The sequence below is a fragment of the Balaenoptera ricei genome, chromosome 1 (assembly GCF_028023285.1).
Source record: "Balaenoptera ricei isolate mBalRic1 chromosome 1, mBalRic1.hap2, whole genome shotgun sequence".
NCBI lineage: Eukaryota > Metazoa > Chordata > Mammalia > Artiodactyla > Balaenopteridae > Balaenoptera > Balaenoptera ricei.
Genome location: NC_082639.1, coordinates 110023707 through 110044763, shown reverse-complemented (window position 1 = coordinate 110044763; position 21057 = coordinate 110023707). Strand labels below are relative to the sequence as shown.

General features: G+C 39.2%; 1 protein-coding gene across 2 annotated transcripts in view; it reads left to right on the top strand.

The window, feature by feature from the left end:
• THEM4 (thioesterase superfamily member 4) overlaps positions 1-21057 on the top strand; it is a 46140-nt gene that overhangs the window by 11219 nt on the left and 13864 nt on the right. For both annotated transcript variants that reach the window (XR_009504709.1, XM_059931870.1), the window contains exons 3-4: positions 17453-17609; positions 18205-18315. Coding sequence is in view for 1 of the 2 variants with exons in the window: in XM_059931870.1 (XP_059787853.1) it covers positions 17453-17609; positions 18205-18315 (268 nt within the window). In the remaining variant the exon portion in view is untranslated. The remainder of the gene's footprint in view (positions 1-17452; positions 17610-18204; positions 18316-21057) is intronic.

The following is a 21057-nucleotide window of genomic DNA, read 5'->3' as shown; positions in this document are numbered from 1 at the left end:
GCCACAAATCCAACAATTGGATTGATTTTTAAAACTAGCATAGGATCGTGTCCATGATAGGAAACATTTGATTTATATGCAAAGGTGCGGGAAGTCAAGAAAACTTTATAAATGATAATACGAATCAGGTCCAGCATCTTGTGAAAGCTGTCTGCTTCTGATGTTGTCTTCTTCTCATCCTGGTGTGAATGTAGTTTCCTCTGTTTGAGCGGTGTTTTAAGGTGAGTTTGAGGTCAGAAGTCCTCTCTATAGACCAGTCTGGTGCAGCAGCCCTTTTTAAGTGGGAAGTATGAATCCAAGAGTGGATCCCTTTAGTTTTGCTGCACATGAGCTAGTTAAGGGTACCTGGTGAGGGCCTTTCCATCTGGGTTGTAGTGAGTCCTTTAAATGATGTGTTTTCCAATATACATAGTCCCCTGGTTGCAGGTCGTGGGGCAAATGATCTTCATCCAAAGATACATTACTGAGATAAGCTTCAAAAACAAACTTAGAGTGTGCTTTTAATAATACAATTTAACTTTATATCAATATAACATAACAACAAGGAGCTATCCTGGAAGTGAGTCTTAGTAAATACAGACCTCCATTAACAAAACTGGGATTTAACATTCATTGAAACATCTTTTTCTCTCTAAAATTACCCTCATTTCTACCAAATATAACCAAATTAAGACTAATTTGTTTGCAAAATAAATCTGGTCTCAATAAACTTGGCCTGATGCTTTATATAACTATAATTGAGCATATAGGCTTTTCGCTTGCTGAAACTTTTATAAGGCGTCTCAGGCTGGACTTTTAAAATACCTCTCAGGGCTAGGAAAGTCACCAAGGGCTTATCACAGATTTCGCCTAACAGATCTAGGTGAATTCCTCCCTTTTCAAGGTCCCAAATTACCTTGAGTTTTCTGTACCTGTTAGTGAGGTAGCCTTCCTAATTTATCTGAAAAAGCTACTGGCAACCTGAGAGTTTCCAGTGTCTGGAGGGGACAGATAGCAAAGATAAATGTTTCAATCCTGCTTACAAAGGTATAATTTACCAAATTACTATAAGTCATAATTAGTTTGAGGGGAAGGTTTTCCTTACACCTGGAAAACACAGATTTAAACCAGTAATTTTTCAGATAGAAACCATAAAATTTATAACCATATTCACCAGTTCACTCAGTCCTATGTAACTAATCCTTTTTGTTAACAGCTTTATGAAGCCATCAGGTTTTTCATTAGAATTCTTCAATTTCTTACCCAGTTCAGCATTATGGTCTGAAAGTCAGAAACTTGTATTTATCCAAAAGTCCTTTTTATAAGTCTTCTTGAAGAGGAAGCATTTTTGCAAAGGCATTAGAGTGAAACCGTAAGTGTCTATAATGACAAAAAACTTAAGTCACGTTTAAAATCTGATTACAATGCAATTAACAAAGAAACTTGGTTACTACTATGACATACAACACTTTAAGATAATAACTAGAATTATGACTGATAACATTTTACCAGGACATATCAGAATTTTAGGAACTCCATATAATTTCTAGGATATATTTATTAGTAACATTTACCATACAATATAACCTAAGAAGATTTATTACTCATTTGACATTACTTCCCATGTAATTTAACATACCAAATGAATCTAATTAGTTTAACATCTCTCTTTGGGATGTATCAGGGGCCCTTTGAAGCATCCCACGGTTAGCTAGAGGTCAAAAGAATGTCATTAAAATTTGATTTAGGAAGTTTTGTCAAAAAATATCAGAAAGGATTTAGAACACTCAGTCAGATAGGATCACAAGTCACTGTGAAACAATGTTATTCACTTAGCCCAAGTAACAATAAAAGATTCCAAAGGCAAATACAGAACAGATCACTTAAAAGGTAAAGAAACTTGAAATCTGTTATCAAAGGCATTTCAACATTATCAGAAATCTTGCCCTCTTGAGAGAGAAAAACCAAATTCAAGTTTTGTACCCGCTTACTTTTAAAATTCATTTACGGGACTTCCCTGGTGTGCAGTGGTTAAGAATCCGCCTGCCAATGCAGGGGACACGGGTTCGAGCCCTGGTCTGGGAAAATCCCACGTGCCTCGGAGCAACTAAGCCCATGCACCACAACTACTGAGCCTGCGCTCTAGAGCCCGCGAACCACAACTACTGAGCCCACATGCCTAGAGCCCCCGTGCTCCACAACAAGAGACACCACCACAGTGAGAAGCCTGCACACCACAACAAAGAGTAGCCCCACTCGCTGCAGCTAGAGAAAGCCCACGCGCAGCAAAAAAGACCCAACACGGCCAAAAATAAATGAATAAATAAATAATAAAAAATAAATAAATTACATTCATTTACTCAATTAAATTTATTTTAACCTTAGTCAATCCGGACCATGCACAAAACTCTTTTCTCGGGGTCCCCTTTCCACAAACCTTTTTATGACTTTCTGTATCCATCACTTTATTTCCCATTCAGAAACAGCCAGCTATAAGTTAGACCTACTTCCTTTTCCCTTAATAAAATGCAATTCCATTCCTCATGACTTCTTTACTGGAAACATACATCCTACTTTCCTACTGTATACTGAAATGTTTCCTTTATTATTTCTATTAGCTTTAGTTACATGTTTAAATTAGAATCCTCAGCTCTTAAAACCTTAATTTCTTGTGAAAACTAAGAAGTAAGCAATTATGAACTGTCCTTTACATTAGCATTCTATAGATTGGTGAACATAAATACCAGTGATATTTTGTAAAAACATTTGCTTTCTTTAGAGAATGTTGCACCAAACATATTCATTTATAATCCTAAATACCTTTTGTTTCTCTGTAAAAGGAAGCCAAGGTTCAGTAATTAATGTTTCAGTATCTTATTTTATTTGGGAATGACCTAGCTATTCAATAAGCTTCCATCACTTAACTTAATTTAGCACAACTCTACAATTTCAAGTTACCAGAATCTGGAGAGACTATTTTAGATAGACATTCGTAAAGCATAATTATTCTTTTTAGAGCTTTTTTTTTTTTTTTTTTTTTTTTTTAAATATTTATTTATTTATTTATTTTTGGCTGCATTGGGTCTTCGTTGCTGCGAATGGGCTTTCTCTAGTTGCTGTGAGCTGGGGCTTCTCTTCGTTGCGGTGCACGAGCCTCTCATTGAGGTGGCTTCTCTTGTTGTGGAGCACAGGCTCTAGGCACGCAGGCTTCAGCAGTTGTGGCCTGTGGGCTCTAGAGCACAGTCTCAGTAGTGGCGCACGGGCTTACTTGCTCCGCGGCATGTGGGATCTTCCCGGACCAGGGCTCGAACCCGTGTCGCCTGCATTGGCAGGCGGATTCTTAACCACTGCGCCACCAGGGAAGTCCCAAGCATAATTATTCTTAATAGAGTTTATCTAAAAGCTCCTATCTCATTTACATTTTCTTTCCTTAAATGTTTCTTCACATCAAGTTACTTTCCCTGCTGACATATTTGTAACAGATATAACAAGATTTTATTTAGCTTATATTACACCTAGGTACAATAAAAGTATTACACTTAATGTTGATGACTCTAAAAACATGTCTGTATTAATTAGATCAACAAACTTAAAACATTAATACCAGATATTTATTTAATACTGAATATTTCCCAGTTCACATGAACCTGAAATTCGTTTAGCTTAATTTCTCTTGTATTTAGAATTGTTTGATTTCTGCTTACTTTTTTTTTTGAATTTTATTTTATTTATTTTTTTATACAGCAGGTTCTTATTAGTTATCCATTTTATACATATTAGGGTATATATGTCAATCCCAATCTCCCAGTTCATCCCACCACCACCTCCCCACCCCTGCCACTCTTCCCCCTTGGTGTCCATACATTTGTTCTCTACATCTGTGTCTCAACTTCTGCCCTGCAAACCAGTTCATCTGTACCATTTTTCTAGGTTCCACATATATGCGTTAATATACGATATTTATTTTTCTCTTTCTGACTTATTTCACTCTGTATGACAGTCTCTAGATCCATCCACATCTCTACAAATGACCCAATTTCGTTCCTTTTTATGGCTGAGTAATATTCCATTGTATGTATGTACCACTTCTTCCTTATCCATTTGTCTGTCAGTGGGCATTTAGGTTGCTTCCATGTCCTGGCTATTGTAAATAGTGCTACAATGAACATGGGGGTGCATGTGTCTTTTTGAATTACGGTTTTCTCTGGGTATATGCCCAGTAGTGGGATTGCTGGGTCATATGGTAATTCTATTTTTAGTTTTTTAAGGAACCTCCGTACTGTTCTCCATAGTGGCTGTATCAATTTACATTCCCACCAACAGGGCAATAGGGTTCCCTTTTCTCCACACCCTCTCCAGCATTTGTTGTTTGTAGATTTTCTGATGATGCCCATTCTAACTGGTGTGAGGTGATACCTCATTGTAGTTTGGATTTGCATTTCTCTAATAATTAGTGATGTTGAGCATCTTTTCATGTGTTTGTTGGCCATCTATAAGTCTTTTTTGGAGAAATGTCTGTTTAGGTCTTCTGCCCATTTCTTGATTGGGTTTTTTTTAAATATTGAGCTGCATGAGCTGTTTATATATTTTGGAGATTAATCCTTTGTCTGTTGATTCGTTTGCAAATATTTCTCCCATTCTGAGGGTTGTCTTTTGGTCTTGTTTGTAGTTTCCTTTGCTGCACAAAAACTTTTAAGTTTCATTAGGTCCCATTTGTTTATTTTTGTTTTTATTTTCATTATTCTAGGAGGTGGATCAAAAAAGATCTTGCCGTGATTTATGTCAAAGTGTTCTTCTATGCTTTCCTCTAAGAGTTTTATAGTATCCGGTCTTACATTTAGGTCTCTAATCCATTTTGAGTTTACTTCTGTGTATGATGTTAGGAAGTGTTCTAATTTCATTCTTTTACATGAGGCTGTCCAGTTTTCCCAGCACCACTTATTAAACAGACTGTCTTTTCTCCATTGTATATCCTTGCCTCCTTTGTCATAGATTAGTTGACCATAGGTGCGTGGGTTTATCTCTGGGCTTTCTATCCTGTTCCATTGATCTATATTTCTGTTTTTGTGCCAGTACCATATTGTCTTGATTACTATAGCTTTGTAGTATAGTCTGAAGTCAGGGAGTCTGATTCCTCCAGCTCCGTTTTTTTCCCTCAAGATTGCTTTGGCTATTTGGGGGTCTTTTGTGTCTCCATACAAATTTTAAGATTTTTTGTTCTAGTTCTGTAAAACATGCCATTGGTAGTTTGATAGGGATTGCATTGAATCTGCAGATTGCTTTGGGTAGTATAGTCATTTTCACAATATTGATTCTTCCAATCCAAGAACATGGTATGTCTCTCCATATCTTGTCCATGTTGGTATCATCTTTAATTTCTTTCATCAGTGTCTTATAATTTTCTGCATACAGGTCTTTTGTCTCCCTTGGTAGGTTTATTCCTAGGTATTTTATTCTTTTTGTTGCAGTGGTAAATGGGAGTGTTTCCTTAATTTTTCTTTCAGATTTTCCATCATTAGTGTATAGGAATGCAAGACATTTCTGTGCATTAATTTTGTATCCTGCAACTTTACCAAATTCATTGATTAGCTCTAGTAGTTTTCTGGTGGCATCTTTAGGATTCTCTATGTATAGTATCATGTCACCTGCAAACAGTGACAGTCTTACTTCTTCTTTTCCAGTTTGTATTCCTTTTATTTCTTTTTCTTCTCTGATTGCTGTGGCTAGGACTTCCAAAACTATGTTGAATAATAGTGGTGAGAGTGGACATCCTTGTCTCGTTCCTGATCTTAGAGGAAATGCTTCCAGTTTTTCACCATTGAGAATGGTGTTTGTTGTGGGTTTGTCGTATATGGCCTTTATTATGTTGAGATAGGTTCCCTCTATGCCCACTTTCTGGAGAGTTTTTTCATAAATGGGTGTTGAATTTTGTCAAAAGCTTTTTCTGCATCTATTGAGATGGTCATATGGTTTTTATTCTTCAGTTTGTTAATATGGTGTATCACATTGATTGATTTGCATATATTGAAGAATCCTTGCATCCCTGGGATAAATCCCACTTGATCATGGTGTATGATCCTTTTAATGTGTTGTTGGATTCTGTTTGCTAGTATTTTGTTGAGGATTTTTGCATCTATATTCATCAGTGATATTGGTCTGTAATTTTCTTTTTTTGTAGTATCTTTGTCTGGTTTTGCTATCAGGGTGATGGTGGCCTCATAGAATGAGTTTAGGAGTGTTCCTTCCTCTGCAGTTTGTTGGAAGAGTTTGAGAAGGATAGGTGTTAGCTCTTCTCTAAATGTTTGATAGAATTCATCTGTGAAGCCATCTGGTCCTGGACTTCTGTTTGTTGGAAGATTTTTAATCACAGTTTCAACTTCATTACTTGTGATTGGTCTGTTCATATTTTCTATTTCTTCCTGGTTCAGTCTTGGAAGGTTATACCTTTCTAAGAATTTGTCCATTTCTTCCAGGTTGTCCACTTTATTGGCATAGAGTTGCTTGTAGTAGTCTCTTAGGATGCTTTGTATTCCTGCAGTGTCTGTTGTAACTTCTCCTTTTTCATTTCTAATTTTATTGATTTGAGTCCTCTCCCTCTTTTTCTTGATGAGTCTGGCTAATGGCTTATCAATTTTGTTTATCTTCTCAAAGAACCAGCTTTTAGTTTCATTGATCTTTGCTATTGTTTTCTTTGTTTCTATTTCATTTATTTCTGCTCTGATCTTTATGATTTCTTTCCTTCTACTAACTTTGGGTATTGTTTGTTCTTCTTTCTCTAGTTCTTTTAGGTGTAAGATTAGATTGTTTATTTGAGATGTTTGTTGTTTCTTGAGGTAGGATTGTATTGTTATAAACTTCCCTCTTAGAACTGCTTTTGCTGCGTCCCATACGTTTTGGATCATCGTGTTTTCATTATCATTTGTCTCTAGGTATTTTTGATTTCCTCTTTGATTTCTTCAGTGATCTCTTGGTTATTTAGTAATGTATTGTTTAGCCTCCATGTGTTTGTGTTTTTTATGTTTTTTTCCCTGTAATTGATTTCTAATCTCGTAGTGTTGTGGTCAGAAAAGATGCTTGATATGATTTCAATTTTCTTAAATTTACTGAGGCTTGATTTGTGACCCAAGATGTGATCTATCCTGGAGAATGTTCCTTGTGCACTTGAGAAGATAGTGTAATCTGCTGTTTTTGGATGGAAGTCCTATAAATATCAATTAAATCTACCTGGTCTATTGTGTCATTTAAAGCTTGTGTTTCCTTATTAATTTTCTGTCTGGAAGATCTGTCCGTTGATGTAAGTGAGGTGTTAAAGTCCCCCACTATTATTGTGTTACTGTCGATTTCCTCTTTTAGAGCTGCTAAGTTGCCTTATGTATTGAGGTGCTCCTATGTTGGGTGCATATATATTTATAATTGTTATATCATCTTCTTCTATTGATCCCTTGATCATTATGTAGTGTCCTTCCTTGCCTCTTGTAACGTTCTTTATTTTAAAGTCTATTTTACCTGATATGAGTATTGCTACTCCAGTTTTCTTTTGATTTCCATTTGCATGGACTATCTTTTTCCATCCCCTCACTTTCAGTCTGTATGTGTCCCTAGGTCTGAAGTGGGTCTCTTATAGACAACATGTATATGGGTCTTGTTTTTGTATCCATTCAGCGAACCTGTGTCTTTTGGTTGGAGCATTTAATCCATTCACGTTTAAGGTAATTATCGATATGTATGTTCCTGTTACCATTTTCTTAATTGTTTTGGGTTTGTTTTTGTGGGTCCTTTTCTTGTCTTGTGTTTCCCACTTAGAGAAGTTCCTTTAGCATTTGTTGTAGAGCTGGTTTGGTGGTGCTGAATTCTCTTAGCTTTTGCTTGTCTGTAAAGCTTTTGATTTCTCCATCGAATCTGAATGAGATCCTTGCCAGGTAGAGTAGTCTTGGTTGTCGGTTCTTCCCTTTCATCACTTTAAATATGTCATGCCACTCCCTTCTGGCTTGTAGAGTTTCTGCTGAGAAATCAGCTGTTAACCTTATGGGAGTTCCCTTGTATGTTATTTGTTGTTTTTCCCTTGCTGCTTTCAATAATTTTTCTTTGTTTTTAATTTTTGCCAATTTGATTACTGTGTGTCTCGGCGTGTTTCTCCTTGGGTTTATCCTGTATGGGACTCTCTGCGCTTCCTGGACTTGGGTGGCTATTTCCTTTCCCATGTTAGGGAAGTTTTTGACTATGATCTGTTCAAATATTTTCTTGGGTCCTTTCTTTCTCTCTTCTCCTTCTGGAACCCCTATAATGCAAATGTTGTTGCATTTAATGTTGTCCCAGAGGTCTCTTAGGCTGTCTTCATTTCTTTTCATTCTTTTTTCTTTATTCTGTTTTGCAGCAGTGAATTCCACCATTCTGTCTTCCAGGTCCCTTATCCATTCTTCTGCCTCAGTTATTCTGCTATTGATTCCTTCTAGTGTAGTTTTCATTTCAGTTATTGTATTGTTTATCTCTGTTTGTTTGTTCTTTAATTTTTCTAGGTCTTTGTCAAACATTTCTTGCATCTTCTTGATCTTTGCCTCCATTCTTTTTCCGAGGTCCTGGATCATCTTCACTATCATTATTCTGAATTCTTTTTCTGGAAGGTTGCCTATCTCTGCTTCATTTAGTTGTTTTTCTGGGGTTTTATCTTGTTCCTTCATCTGGTACATAGCCCTCTGCCTTTTCATCTTGTCTATCTTTCTGTGAATGTCAGTGCTTACTTTTTTTTAAGCCAATTAAAGAGAGGTCATTTACAAATTAACCTCAGCAGCATTATCCAAAGAGACACACATACTGAGACATACATATATCTAGACAGACACAACGAGAGATCTATATAGCTTCATTTTCTAAACTTAGTCATGAATCAGATATCAAAATATAAAACTCACTAGTTTATAACTAACAGTTGGAATAAGAAAGAATTTTAAAGGCTTTGTTCCCTGTTATTTTCCTCAGACTCAGGACTTAGACATGGTCTATATAAGATAATTGTTCCTGAGAGCCCTAGTTTCAAGACACAGGGAGAGAAAATCAAGTTCTCCTAGTAGGACTTGTTCCTCAGGGTCAGAATTCTGAAGAGATATGTTTCTGTTTTTTGGGTTTTTTTTTTTCCTTCAAGCTAGCTTTCTCTACTAGTTGGGAATTAAATGGGGGTTGGTTAACGTTCAACTGGCATTAGGTACTTAATTGGCACAATTGAAGGTTCATAATTTTCGTAGATACCCCCTTTTCTTTCTTTTTAATGGTTTTGAAAAGTTGGTCTGATATAGTTTCAAGTAATTAATTGTTGGTTTCCTGAAAAGAAGTTACTCTATCATTTCCTCTTTTAGAAGCTTCTAGTTACCAGTCAAAGTAAGCATTCCATTCAGTCTGTTTGATCTCATGGCTGGCTTTTTTCTAACTGTGTGCACAGAAATATTAATTTTGGAATATCAAAAGAACCCCAATTTGGTCATTTTAGGTTGAGATCTCCTTTGGTATATTTCTGCAATTAAATAGGTACTTGGAAATATGAGTTTTGTACATACATAAACCTGCCTGGAGTGTGAGTCAGAGGCTGGCTTTCTGATGCCCCTTGTTTCTGTGTTTGAGAGGCTCTATCTCCCATTTTAAGTTGAATTTGTCAGGCATAAAATTTACTAGTGAAATTGTGTGGTGGACCAGTGTGCTGCTTGTGAGCTTAGCTCCTCTAGGCCTCACCCCAGAGTTGTTTCAGCCCTCTTAACATGTCTCAGTTTCTCCCTTCAGTGGTCTAAGGCCACCGCGGGTGCTCGAATCACTGAATGGCCAATTCTTATGCATGCCCCTGGATGAGGAAGCCTTTTAATTAATGAGTAGGTTTCCCTATGGGATCGCTGCATGGCATGAGGACTCTGCCTCCACCACTCCCGCAAATTTCTCAGTCACCTGAGAAAGCCAGAACAGGCCGGGAGGAGTCTTGTGCCCTTTCTTCGGAGCAAAACTCTCATGTAATATCTTCACTTTTATCTTGACAAATTCTATTAAGGCAGCTGAACTGAGGAAAAGCATCAGATCAGCCTCTTACCTAACCACTCAGTGCAGACCACTCAGTCTCCTACAACTGAGCAAACCCTGGTATCTTTCAACCAGCTCCCCCTCCACAGTATCTTTCACCTGGGTGGGTATTCCCTGGTATCTTTCAACCGAGCCTCCCCCAGTATCTTTCAACTGGGTGGATATTTCCCTGGTATCTTTTAACCAGGGCCCCCACCCCGTATCTTTCAACTGGGAGGAGGCGGGTACCTGCTACTCTGCCAAATAAAACTCAGGATCATCAACCAACACGGGAGATCCGAGAACTAGAAGAGACTTACCCAAATTCATCTGGACTTTCCAAGGAGGCGGATGGGTGCAAGGGGCCTCTGCTGGTACCAAGGCTCCGGTTCCTGGTAGAGTTTAGGTGAAGGAGAGAAGTCCACTCTGGGTCCCTTCGTGGTCACCATAAAACTGTCAACTTGAAAAAAAAAATGCACAATGTGAGAGTTGCGAGTTAAGTTTTATTTTGGGCAAAATGAGGACTATAGCCCAGGAGACAGCATTTCAGATAGCTCTGAAAAACTGCTCCAAAGAGGTAGGGGAGGAAGGTCAGTATATATGTGATTTTGGTAGAGGGGGAATGCATGCAGTCGAGTGAGTCTCTAGTGAAGGTTACTGCTAGTCACAAGGAGCAGACGTCACCGTGAAGGATTTTAGTGCTTTTCTAGATGTGAGGAGATACAAGAATTGGGCTCATAAAATCGGCTCCTGAAAATATCTAACTATCTGAAGACCTTTTCTGCCAGTTTTTCCCAAAGCACAGGATGCCTCATTTCTGTCCTCCACCCTGAACTCCTTTCAGGGGGTGTCGAAAATCAGCAGGTGCAGCAGCACATGATTTAATCCTTGTAGAGGTAGATGGCGAGTGCCAATGGAAAATACCAATTCATAGTTGACACTTCATAAGGGCAGAGATTTTTGTATGTTTTATTCCCCACTATATCTCCAGTGCTTAGAACAGTACCTGATACATAGTAAGTGCCTTATACATATTTGTAGGACGAAGAAAGATAAGAAGGAAGGGAAGAAACACACACCAGGGAACCTGCTTAAGATGCTCTACTTGGTTTTTTTTTTTACCTAAAATCTCTTCCCTCCTGTAGTGAACACTCTAGTGATGAGAGACAAACCACTAAAAACCGAAAACAAAGTAGGTCAGATGGTGATACATGTTGTGAAAAAAATAAATGCACTTTAATAACAACAAAAAAAGGGAGATCCCTCATATAGGAATTGGGAGGAACAGTGGACTGCCTTCTTTTCTGCCCGTTGCTTTCTTTAAAAAAGAAAAAAGAAAAGCCAGAAGTTTATTAGCACATATACCTCATGTATACCTGGGAGATGCCCAGGGAAAAGTGAGTAACTCCCCGAGGTAGCCTAAGCCACCAGTTTATTTTTTGTTATTAATTAATTTATTTATTTATTTACTTTTGGCTGCGTTGTGTCTTTGTTGCTGCGCGCAGGCTTTCTCTAGTTGCGGCGAGTGGAGGCTATGCTTCGTTGCAGTGCATGGGCTTCTCATTGCGGTGGCTTCTCTTGTTGTGGAGCACAGGCTCTAGGCACACGGGCTTCAGTAGTTGTGGCATGCAGGCTCTGTAGTTGTGGCTCACGGGCTCTAGAGCGCAGGCTCAGTAGTTTTGGCTTGTGGGCTTAGTTGCTCTGTGGCATGTGGGATCTTCCCAGACCAGGGCTCAAACCTGTGTCCCCTGCATTGGCAGGTGGATTCTTAACCACTGTGCCACCAGGAAGTCCTAAGCCACCACTTTAAATACCATTTTCAGCTAAAGACAAAAGGAGGGTGTTGGGGGTAGGGGGCGTTGTGAGGAGATTACCAGGAAAAGATGTAAGTTGCTGCTTTCTCCATTGAAAATATTCTCTTGTGATTTAGAGTTGTTTTTCTCTTCCTGGTACTGAGAGGGAGACACCCTTACAAATGGAGATTTCCTTTATAAATGTAAATTTTCCTTGCAAAAGGTTAACCTCAGTCGTTTTGGAATAGAAAACGGGTTGGGGGGCTTCCCTGGTGGCGCAGTGGTTGAGAATCTGCCGGCCAATGCAGGGGACACGGGTTCGAGCTCTGGTCTAGGAAGATCCCACATGCCGCGGAGCAACTAAGCCCGCGTGCCACAACTACTGAGCCTGCGCATCTGGAGCCTGTGCCCCGCAACAAGAGAAGCCCCCACAGTGAAAGGCCCGCGCACCGCGATGAAGAGTGGCCCCCGCTTGCCTCAACTAGAGAAAGCCCTGGCACAGAAACGAAGACCCAACACAACCATAAATAAATAAATAAATAAATTTTTTAAAAAAAAGAAAACGGGTTGGGAGCTACAACTACAGTCTTAACCTTTCTCTGTCTTCTCTTGCTTTCTATTTTAAACCTTACAGCCAGTCATCTGGACTTAATTTGAACCCCTCCAATCATGGAGTACTTGGGACTGGAGTGCTTTTTTCATTTTGGACAGCTCTAACTGTATTGAGCTATAACCTCTCTTGTACTTTCATCCATTCAGTTAGTTCTACCATCTAGGAACACACAGAATAAGTATAATCCTTTCATTTGGCATCGTTTTATATGGATTAGAATATATCAATAGATATTGGAATTTAGGAATCAGATCTATGTATCTCACTCCTGTGTACCTGCCAATTCTCATTGCCAGGCCAATCTTCTCTGTTGTTTTCTGGCTTTTTTCCCAGAGGGTATTTCAGTCTCCTTCACATTCCTAGTTGCTTTTCCCAGGACATGTTCCAGTTTCTCAGATCCTTAGTATATGCTTCCCAGAACTAAGATTGAAACTCAAATTATGGTCTTTCCATGCAGAGTAAGACATTAGCACTAAGTAGGTAGCCACGTCACACTGTTGACTGACAGTCAGCTAACACCCTGTGGCTTTCATTTGAATTATTTGTCTCCCCTCTTCTGCACCTATGTGGCTGACTTACTGAGCCTAAGTGAAGAACTTTATATATATACCTAATATATATACATTTTTCATTTTTAGAGTCAGCCTGTAAAGACCTTTATGCTTTCTTAGTCACAACGTCCCTTATATATTCATTCAACAACTATCTGTTGAATATCTGTGCTGTGCAAAGTGTTGCATTCCTGAAACAAGCCTGAGTACATAGATGGGGTTCCTGACTGCATGAAGCTTATACAGATATTTCTTATTTTACTCATTGTCTTTTAATCATCTAAACATACCTTTAGTAGGTGTTTGGGGATTGTGATGTTTGGAGGGTTTTTTCTTTGTTTTTTTTCTTTTGGCCACGCCACGCAGCTTGCGGGATCTTAGTTCCGTGACCAGGGATGGAACCCATGCCCCCTGCAGTGGGAGCACAGAGCCCTAACCACTGGACCTCCAGGGAACTCCCGTGATTTTTTTTTTTTAATGACCTCAAGTAGGCCCTTAACATTGCCTGACAATCATATTTCGTTTTTCCCTCGTCTACTCACTCTCCTGCTCTCCTAGATGACTATTTCCTACCTTCTTTTTCTCAAGCTTCACTCTCAGCTGATCTTGCCTCCTGTTTCACAGAAAATAAAAGCAATCAGAAGAGAATTTCCAAGCAACCCCTACCTCATTTACCCTCTTCCCTGCGTCTGTGCCTGATGTTCTGCTTTTTCCTGTTATGAATGAACTGACCATACTCTTATGAGAGGCCAAGCCTTCTATTGGTGCACTGTATTCTATCCCTTTGGCCTACTTAAGGATATCCCTCTCTGCTAGATCTTTCTCATCAGTGTACAGACATGCCACAACTGGGTTTCTCTCTTCCTGGTCTCTCTTAAACCTCTTCAGGCAGACTCTCACTCCCACCACTCCATCAGAACTACTGTCACCGGTGACCTTCATGTTGCTAACCAATGACCTTGCTCAGCTTTTGGCACAGCTGATAACTCCTTTCTCCTTGAACTTGGCTTCCAGGACACCATAGTCTTCTACTTCACTGGTTCTTCCTTTTTAGTTTCTTTTGCCAGTTCCTCCTTGTCCTCAAACTTAATGTTAGGGTGCCCCATGTCTCAATCCTTAGTACTCCTTGCTTCACTGTACTCTGTTGGTAATCTCATTCAGTCACATGGCTTTAGAGGCCATCCAAAAGCTGACGACTTAACTAATTTCATGGTTGAAATATAGTGAGTGGGTTCAAATTCTGGTTCTACAACTTAAAGCTGTGTGACCTTGGGCAAGTTACTCTACCTTTTCTTGCCTCAGTTTCCTCATGGTATTTGCTGAATACTTCAATATTTGCTGAAGAAATGAATGAAACAGGGGCTTCCCTGGTGGCGCAGTGGTTGGGAATCCACCTGCTGGTGCAGGGGACGGGTTCAGTCCCTGGTCCAGGAAGATCCCACATGCCACAGAGCAACGAGGCCCTTGCGCCACAACTACTGAAGCTCACGTGCTCTAGAGCCCTCAGACCACAACTACTGAGCCCACGCACCACAACTACTGAGCCCATGTGCTGCAACTACTGAAGCCCACACACCTAGAGCCCATGCTCTGCAACAAGAGAAGCCACCAAAATGAGAAGTCCACGCACCTCAACAAAGAGTAGCCCCCGCTCACCACAACTAGAGAAAGCCCGTGCAGCAACAAAGACCCAACACAGCCAAAAAAAGAAATGAATGAAACAAAAATAAAACTACCTTAACCAAGAAAAATGGTAGAGTTCATAAGTTTCTTTATAGAACCACCAATATAGAGAGAAATAAGAATTAACTCTGTTTTACGAATGAAGGGGAAAATTAGTAATTTGTGTTACTAATTCCATTCTAACTATTTATCGTATCACAAAATTAATTGAATGTCCTTAACCCAGTGCAATCTGGCTTCTACTCTAATAGCTCTACTGAAATTTCTTCACTTAAGCCACTAGCGACCGAATTGCCGTATTTTGTGGGCATTTTTCAGCCCTTACTGTGCTGGACCTAACTGTTAATCTCATTCTCCTTGAAGTGTTTTGTCTCTTGGCGTTCACAAACCTCTGACCAATTTTCCCTTTCTCCTTCTACCCACTCCTTAAATGTCAGTAGTTTCCAGGGTTCAATTCCCACATGTTTCTGCTCATCCCTTCATCCAACCTAACTATCGTCTCTTGTTGGAAACTTGACCCTCTCAGAAGAGGGAGGAGTTTGAGGTCCTCCTTGCTACCCATACTTGCTTTCAAATTATTATTTCCCCTGCTTCTTAGAAAACCCCCATTCCTTTTGAGGTTTATACCATCTCACTTTTTCCGACTTTATCACCCTCAACTTCCCCTTCTTGTAGCTGTCATCTACCAACCTCTCCCTATATGTTGAGTATTTCAGCACCTGGTTAACTGTTTTCCTCTCTACCCAACTCTATTCACCATTCTCAGCAACCCACCATCCACACCATGGCTCCTCAGTTTATTTACCTTCTCATCACCTATGACCTTTCTTTTGCACAGCCCCAGCAATGCACTCCTGAGGACATCTTGAGCCTTATCATCTTCAGAAAGTGCACAGCCTCCAAATCCACACATTTAGACATCCTTTTTCTGACCACAACCTTTTTCCTTCCAGCTTACTTGTTCAAAGCCCCCACAGAAAAAATTCTGTGGCCTCATTAAGACCTTCAGTTCATTGAGTCCTCTACTTTCTCATTGTCCCCATAGCCCTCTTTTATCTGAACTTCTGTAGTGTACTTATCTAGGAAAACCCCGGCCCTGGATGAATCTAAACATCTGCCATCTCTTATTTGCTCAGGCCCTCACATAGCTGAACATAGCTGGAGAAAATCACCCCACCAAGCAGAAAAGTTTGGTGATTGTGATTTTATAGCGTTTCAGTGATCTTCTCACTCATCTTTCTTATCCCCCTCCTTTCGTCCAGCTAGCAGAGTGATTCAAAATTCAAATCTGATCGTGTTACTCCTCTGCTACCTTCAGTGTTATCCCATGGCTTAAAAGATCAGTTCCTCTCAGATTTTAACATGAATATGAAACAACTGGTAGTCTTGTTAAAATGTAGGTTCAGCTTCAGTAGGTCAGGGGTAGAGCCCAATATTCTGCATTTCTAACAGACTTCCCCACCATCTTTATTTTTCCCATTTTTATGAGGTAACCTCAAGGTTTAGTAATCTAAACCAGAAATTTTGAACTCCTAACTAAAAAATTAGAAGGGTTTGATGCCTATCTTATCCTGAAGTCCCAGAGTGTTAGAGTTGGAACAGATCTTAGAGGTCATTTAGGTTTATCCCCCAACTGTATGGATAAAGTATGGAGAAGGGAGCAAGTTCTAGGCCAAAGCTAAGTCATGAAAAATTTCCCAACTTCCAGGACAAGGTTCTTTTCTACTGTACCATGAGACTGATTCTCAATTTTAAGTTTCTTTGGCCCTCCAAATCGTTCAATTTCTCAACCACTGCTAGAGCGCCTATAGTGTGTGCCTATCTGCCAGTTGTTGAGCACACAAAGTCCAAGAGACAGGGTGCCTGCCCCCAGATGCTCAGGGCCTAAATAATGTCTTCCCTTGTCCTCCCCACTTCTCCCAGATCTTCTCATCTCATATCCTTTTCCAAGTTTGTAAATGTAAATTTGGTATCAATAAAAGAATCAGCGTTATACATGGCAAATCATGATGAGCTGTGAAAGAAAGCTAAGAGTTTAGGGAATTAAATCTTAAAATGGGTATGAAAGGAAAAACATGCCCTTCCCACAGCAGTAGCTTTCAGTCTTTATTTTGAAGTTACCTACATTTTGACTCACAACCCAGAACACACAACTTGTGCACAGTTGTATAATTGAAAAAACATATCTAAATGAGCACACTAGTACTTATCCAGGATATATGTGAAGCATTCGGTTTCTTTTTAAAGTCTGCCTACAACCCACTAATTTGATTTCATGAACCCTAATGGTTCTAACCCTGAGTTGGAGACTCAGGAGTCATAATCACATTGAATATTGGGCTGACCTGCCTCTGTTTCTGATTCAGTATGATAACTATCTTCTGCTCAGGCTAAACTCATGTCTGCAAGGAAAACCTCTCTATTGTTACATTACTCACTTTCTTTAAATCTCATTTAAATCACACTTATTCTAAGAAGGATTTCTGTCTATACCTTACTATTTTATTCCATATACCCTTTGTATTTATGTACTATATTTCCTGATTGCCATGTGTTAGTACTTTGTTTTGATTTCATTTATTTTTACTATGTTCCCAGTTAGACTAATTCCACTGGAGCAAAGATCCTGTATTCTGTTTCTTTGGGACCCTCCCAGCCCCTTCAGTTTTGCACCTGGTTGGCATTTTAATCAATCATCCACTGACCTGTGATTCTTGCAGGGTACAGATATTTGTCTCTGTCATGGTATTTTTCTCATACCTGTTTCTCATGTGCCCATCCACTTCATTTCCTTACAGACTCAAAGCTTGTGAAAGAACAACTGTCACAGGCCCAGCTCTTCACCAGAGGCTATGAGGATGGCCTGGGCTTTGAATATGTGATCTTCTATAACGATGATGAGAAAAGGACAGTTTGCTTGTTTCAAGGAGGTCCTTATCTGCAAGGAGTACCTGGGTAAGAATGATAGCCTAGAAATGTGGCTCTAAGAGGTTGTTATCTTATAGTACCGCCCTGTATCCATGGACTACAATGAAGACATTAAAGTGGTAATGTAGATATATATTTATTGACATGGATAGATGTTTACTGTAAATTATTAAATGACAAAAGTGTAGGACATAGGGCAAAAGAGTATAATTTTAGAGAGTATCATTAACATGTTAATATTGGTTTGTCACTAGATAGCCTTATAATTTTTAATTTCTTTTTCTTTTTCTTCTGTTTATCTGCATTTCCTAAATTTTTAAACAATGATGTATATAGTTAGTTTAATAAAAACATAATATAAATTTTCTAAATTGGATTTTAGCTTTTTGCTTACTTGTGACCTGATTATCATTAGGTTCCGGCTTTGTTACAAGTACTACAGTGTTATGCTATGAACAAAATGAAGGTGAGAACATGGATATAATTTGACATTCAGTACATTGAACATGAATTAAGTGGAACTTTCAGAAGTAGATTATATGGGAGGCTTGGATAATTTTTCTCTCTTAAGGGGCTGTTTTCAGAACTTGTGAACACATTTCTCTTTTCCTCTTGTAACTAGATTCCTTCATGGAGGTGCCATTGCAACAATGATTGATGCTACTGTTGGTATGTGTGCAGCTATACCTGGGGGAATTGTCATGACTGCCAATCTCAACATCAATTTTAAAAGGTAAAGTCATGGGTATTCTTTACTTCTTAGGTGTCATAAGTCAGGTTCCCCAGCAGCAGACCCTGAGAAAAGGATTTCTATGCAAGAAAGGAAGTGCTCCCAGAGGAAACTAGCTAGGGTGTAGGAGAAGAAGGACAGGGAAGGGGAAGAAGCCACCCAAGGTTAGGCTCTCAGTCCTGCAAAGGGTAGCTTCAGCCTGATCATGGAAGGAACTCTGGAGTGAAATGTGTGCCTCAGTATTTTCCCTACCTCAGGCAAGGGAGCTGATGTCCTCATATTCTCTCACACTTTCGTCATAGGATAAAGGCTATCCAGGGGACTATAAATTCCCAGGTACTTCTTGCTCACTGTGTTTGAGCAAAGCAGGCCCTAAGAAAAATATCCAAAAAACAAAGGTGAAAAAAAGATTGAAGGGGATCTGAGTGAAGCACCAACATCCACTACATAACAAAACATAAGTTTTACATAACTTCACACAAAGAAGTAAAAGGGCAGCAAGAAAAGTTTGGTATCTGTCAAAAACAAAGCTCAACATGAGCTTATTTAATTCTTCAATTATGCAGCTATATCTCTACAGTCAAGTAGTATGGATACTGGCATAGGCACAGAGAAAGAGAGCAATAGGGCAGAACAGAGTTTAAGAACAGAGTTCAATAGAGATCTCCAAATGAGGTTCTGTGGGTTATTACTTCACACAGTAGGAAGCATGTAGAAACATCTCCATTTTATACCCCAGAGAGTTGTATGGCTTATGTGGCAGTCATCAGGGAGCCATGCTTCATAGATTATGGGTTTACTTATTGAATACTTTAAGTAATACTTAGCCAGGCATATCCTACTCGGGGCATTCTATAGAAAAGGACTCTTCCCCCTAGCAAATATCATTAGTTTATTTCAGGGGTCATCACAACTTTTTCTATAAATGTTTTATGCTTTGCAGGCCATACAGTTTCTGGCACAACTAGTCAACTCTGCCACTGTAGCACAAAAACAGCCACAGACAAAATATAAATAAATGGGTATAGCTGTGTTCCAATAAAATTTTATTTACAAAACAGGCAGCTGGCCAGTGAAACATAGTTTGTCAACTCCTGGTCTATTTACCTGCAGGCCCAGTGAGAAAAAATTAGACAGGGTCACTTGCCTCCTTTTTTTCCCCAGGAGTGTTTCTCTTTGCTCCCCAACACACACACACACACACACACACACACACACACACACACAGACACACACACACACACACACTGAATAAATTGGAGGCCAGCTGCTTTAACTTCCTCCTCCCCAGCTGCCAATATTAGTAACTTCAAAATAAAAATAACTTAAGATAGAAATTTATCATGTGAAAGAAATCTAGTATGGCAGCTCCCTGGTTCCCAGAGATGCAGGCTCTTTGTAGCTCATCTTTTTTACAGTCCAGAGTGGCAGCAAGAGCCATCATCACATGTCCTACACAGCAGGATTGAGGAAGGGGGGAAGAGCTGTCTTCTCTCTTTCAAAGAGACTTCCTGGAAGTACTATACAACACGCCCACTTAATCTCATTAGCATTAAGGGAGATTGGGAAAGTGGTCCCTTAACTGCTAATACTATCACCTCAAATAAATTCAGTGTCAGCAACTAACACAACCACAGACATATTAATAAATCCATGCTTATAAATAATACAACATAAATTATTTTAAATACTGAAGCATTAATTAAAAACATAATCAGATTTAACTAACTCAGTAAAGAAAATAACAAGCCTAGTATGGTAGTTTTTTCTAAGCAAAATTATCTCAGTGATTACAAAACTTATTATTTCACCTACACTTAGCCTATTAAATTTTTTTTTCTGGGTTTGATTAATTTCTTCAGGCTGTCAATACCTATATTTTCCTGAGGTTAGAATAACTCATTCTTAAAAACTCCCCAGGCTTATGGTAATTGTATCAGACTGTAAAGAAACCAACTCATATCAGCCAAATTTGTACGTTCTAATCTGTCAACCTGGTGATTCTTGATGTGACAGGATTTTGCCTTTGAAGATGATTGGAACATGAGCCTGAATTCATGAGGCTGAGCTCCTCTTGGAGTTGAGGATTCCTTGCTGTGTCAGGGGGACTTTCCAAATCTACACCTGTCCTTACAACCTAGTACTTCCCCTTATTTAGTATCTAAGTCTACTTGTCTTAGTCATATTTATTCTGCCTTGGTTTACTGATTACCTACAATTAAATGCATCTCATTTAATTGGCAGAGGTAACATCTCTCATGAGATAGGACAAGTGACTATGTAGTTTTCTTTAATGGATATTCAACTGGGCAAGACATTCACCTTCTTTCTAGCTGGTTCTTTTCTGTAATCAATCCTTTCTGTTAGGGGAATAATTCTTGCATTTTGTTAAGAGAATAATTCTTGCATTTTCCAGAATTGTTTGGCTTCCTCACAGTTCTCTGCCTATTGGTGTGGGGGAGGGGATTATTGGGGGTTCTTATGGAGATTATGCAGGACTTTGAACCCCCAAATGGCATACATCCATGGATGTAAATCCACTGAATGTGCATTAATATTCTTTTCACCTGTCAGCTCACCTGCACCTCACACACTTTGGGGGAACATAAGAGGTAACAGCCCTGATGCAGATGCTAAGGGTTGTACAAGTCTTTGCCTTGTTCATACAGACTCTCAAGCCTTTTTGACTAACACATGAAAGACTCCTTGATGAATGTAGGTATCCTCTACATACCTCTACCCACA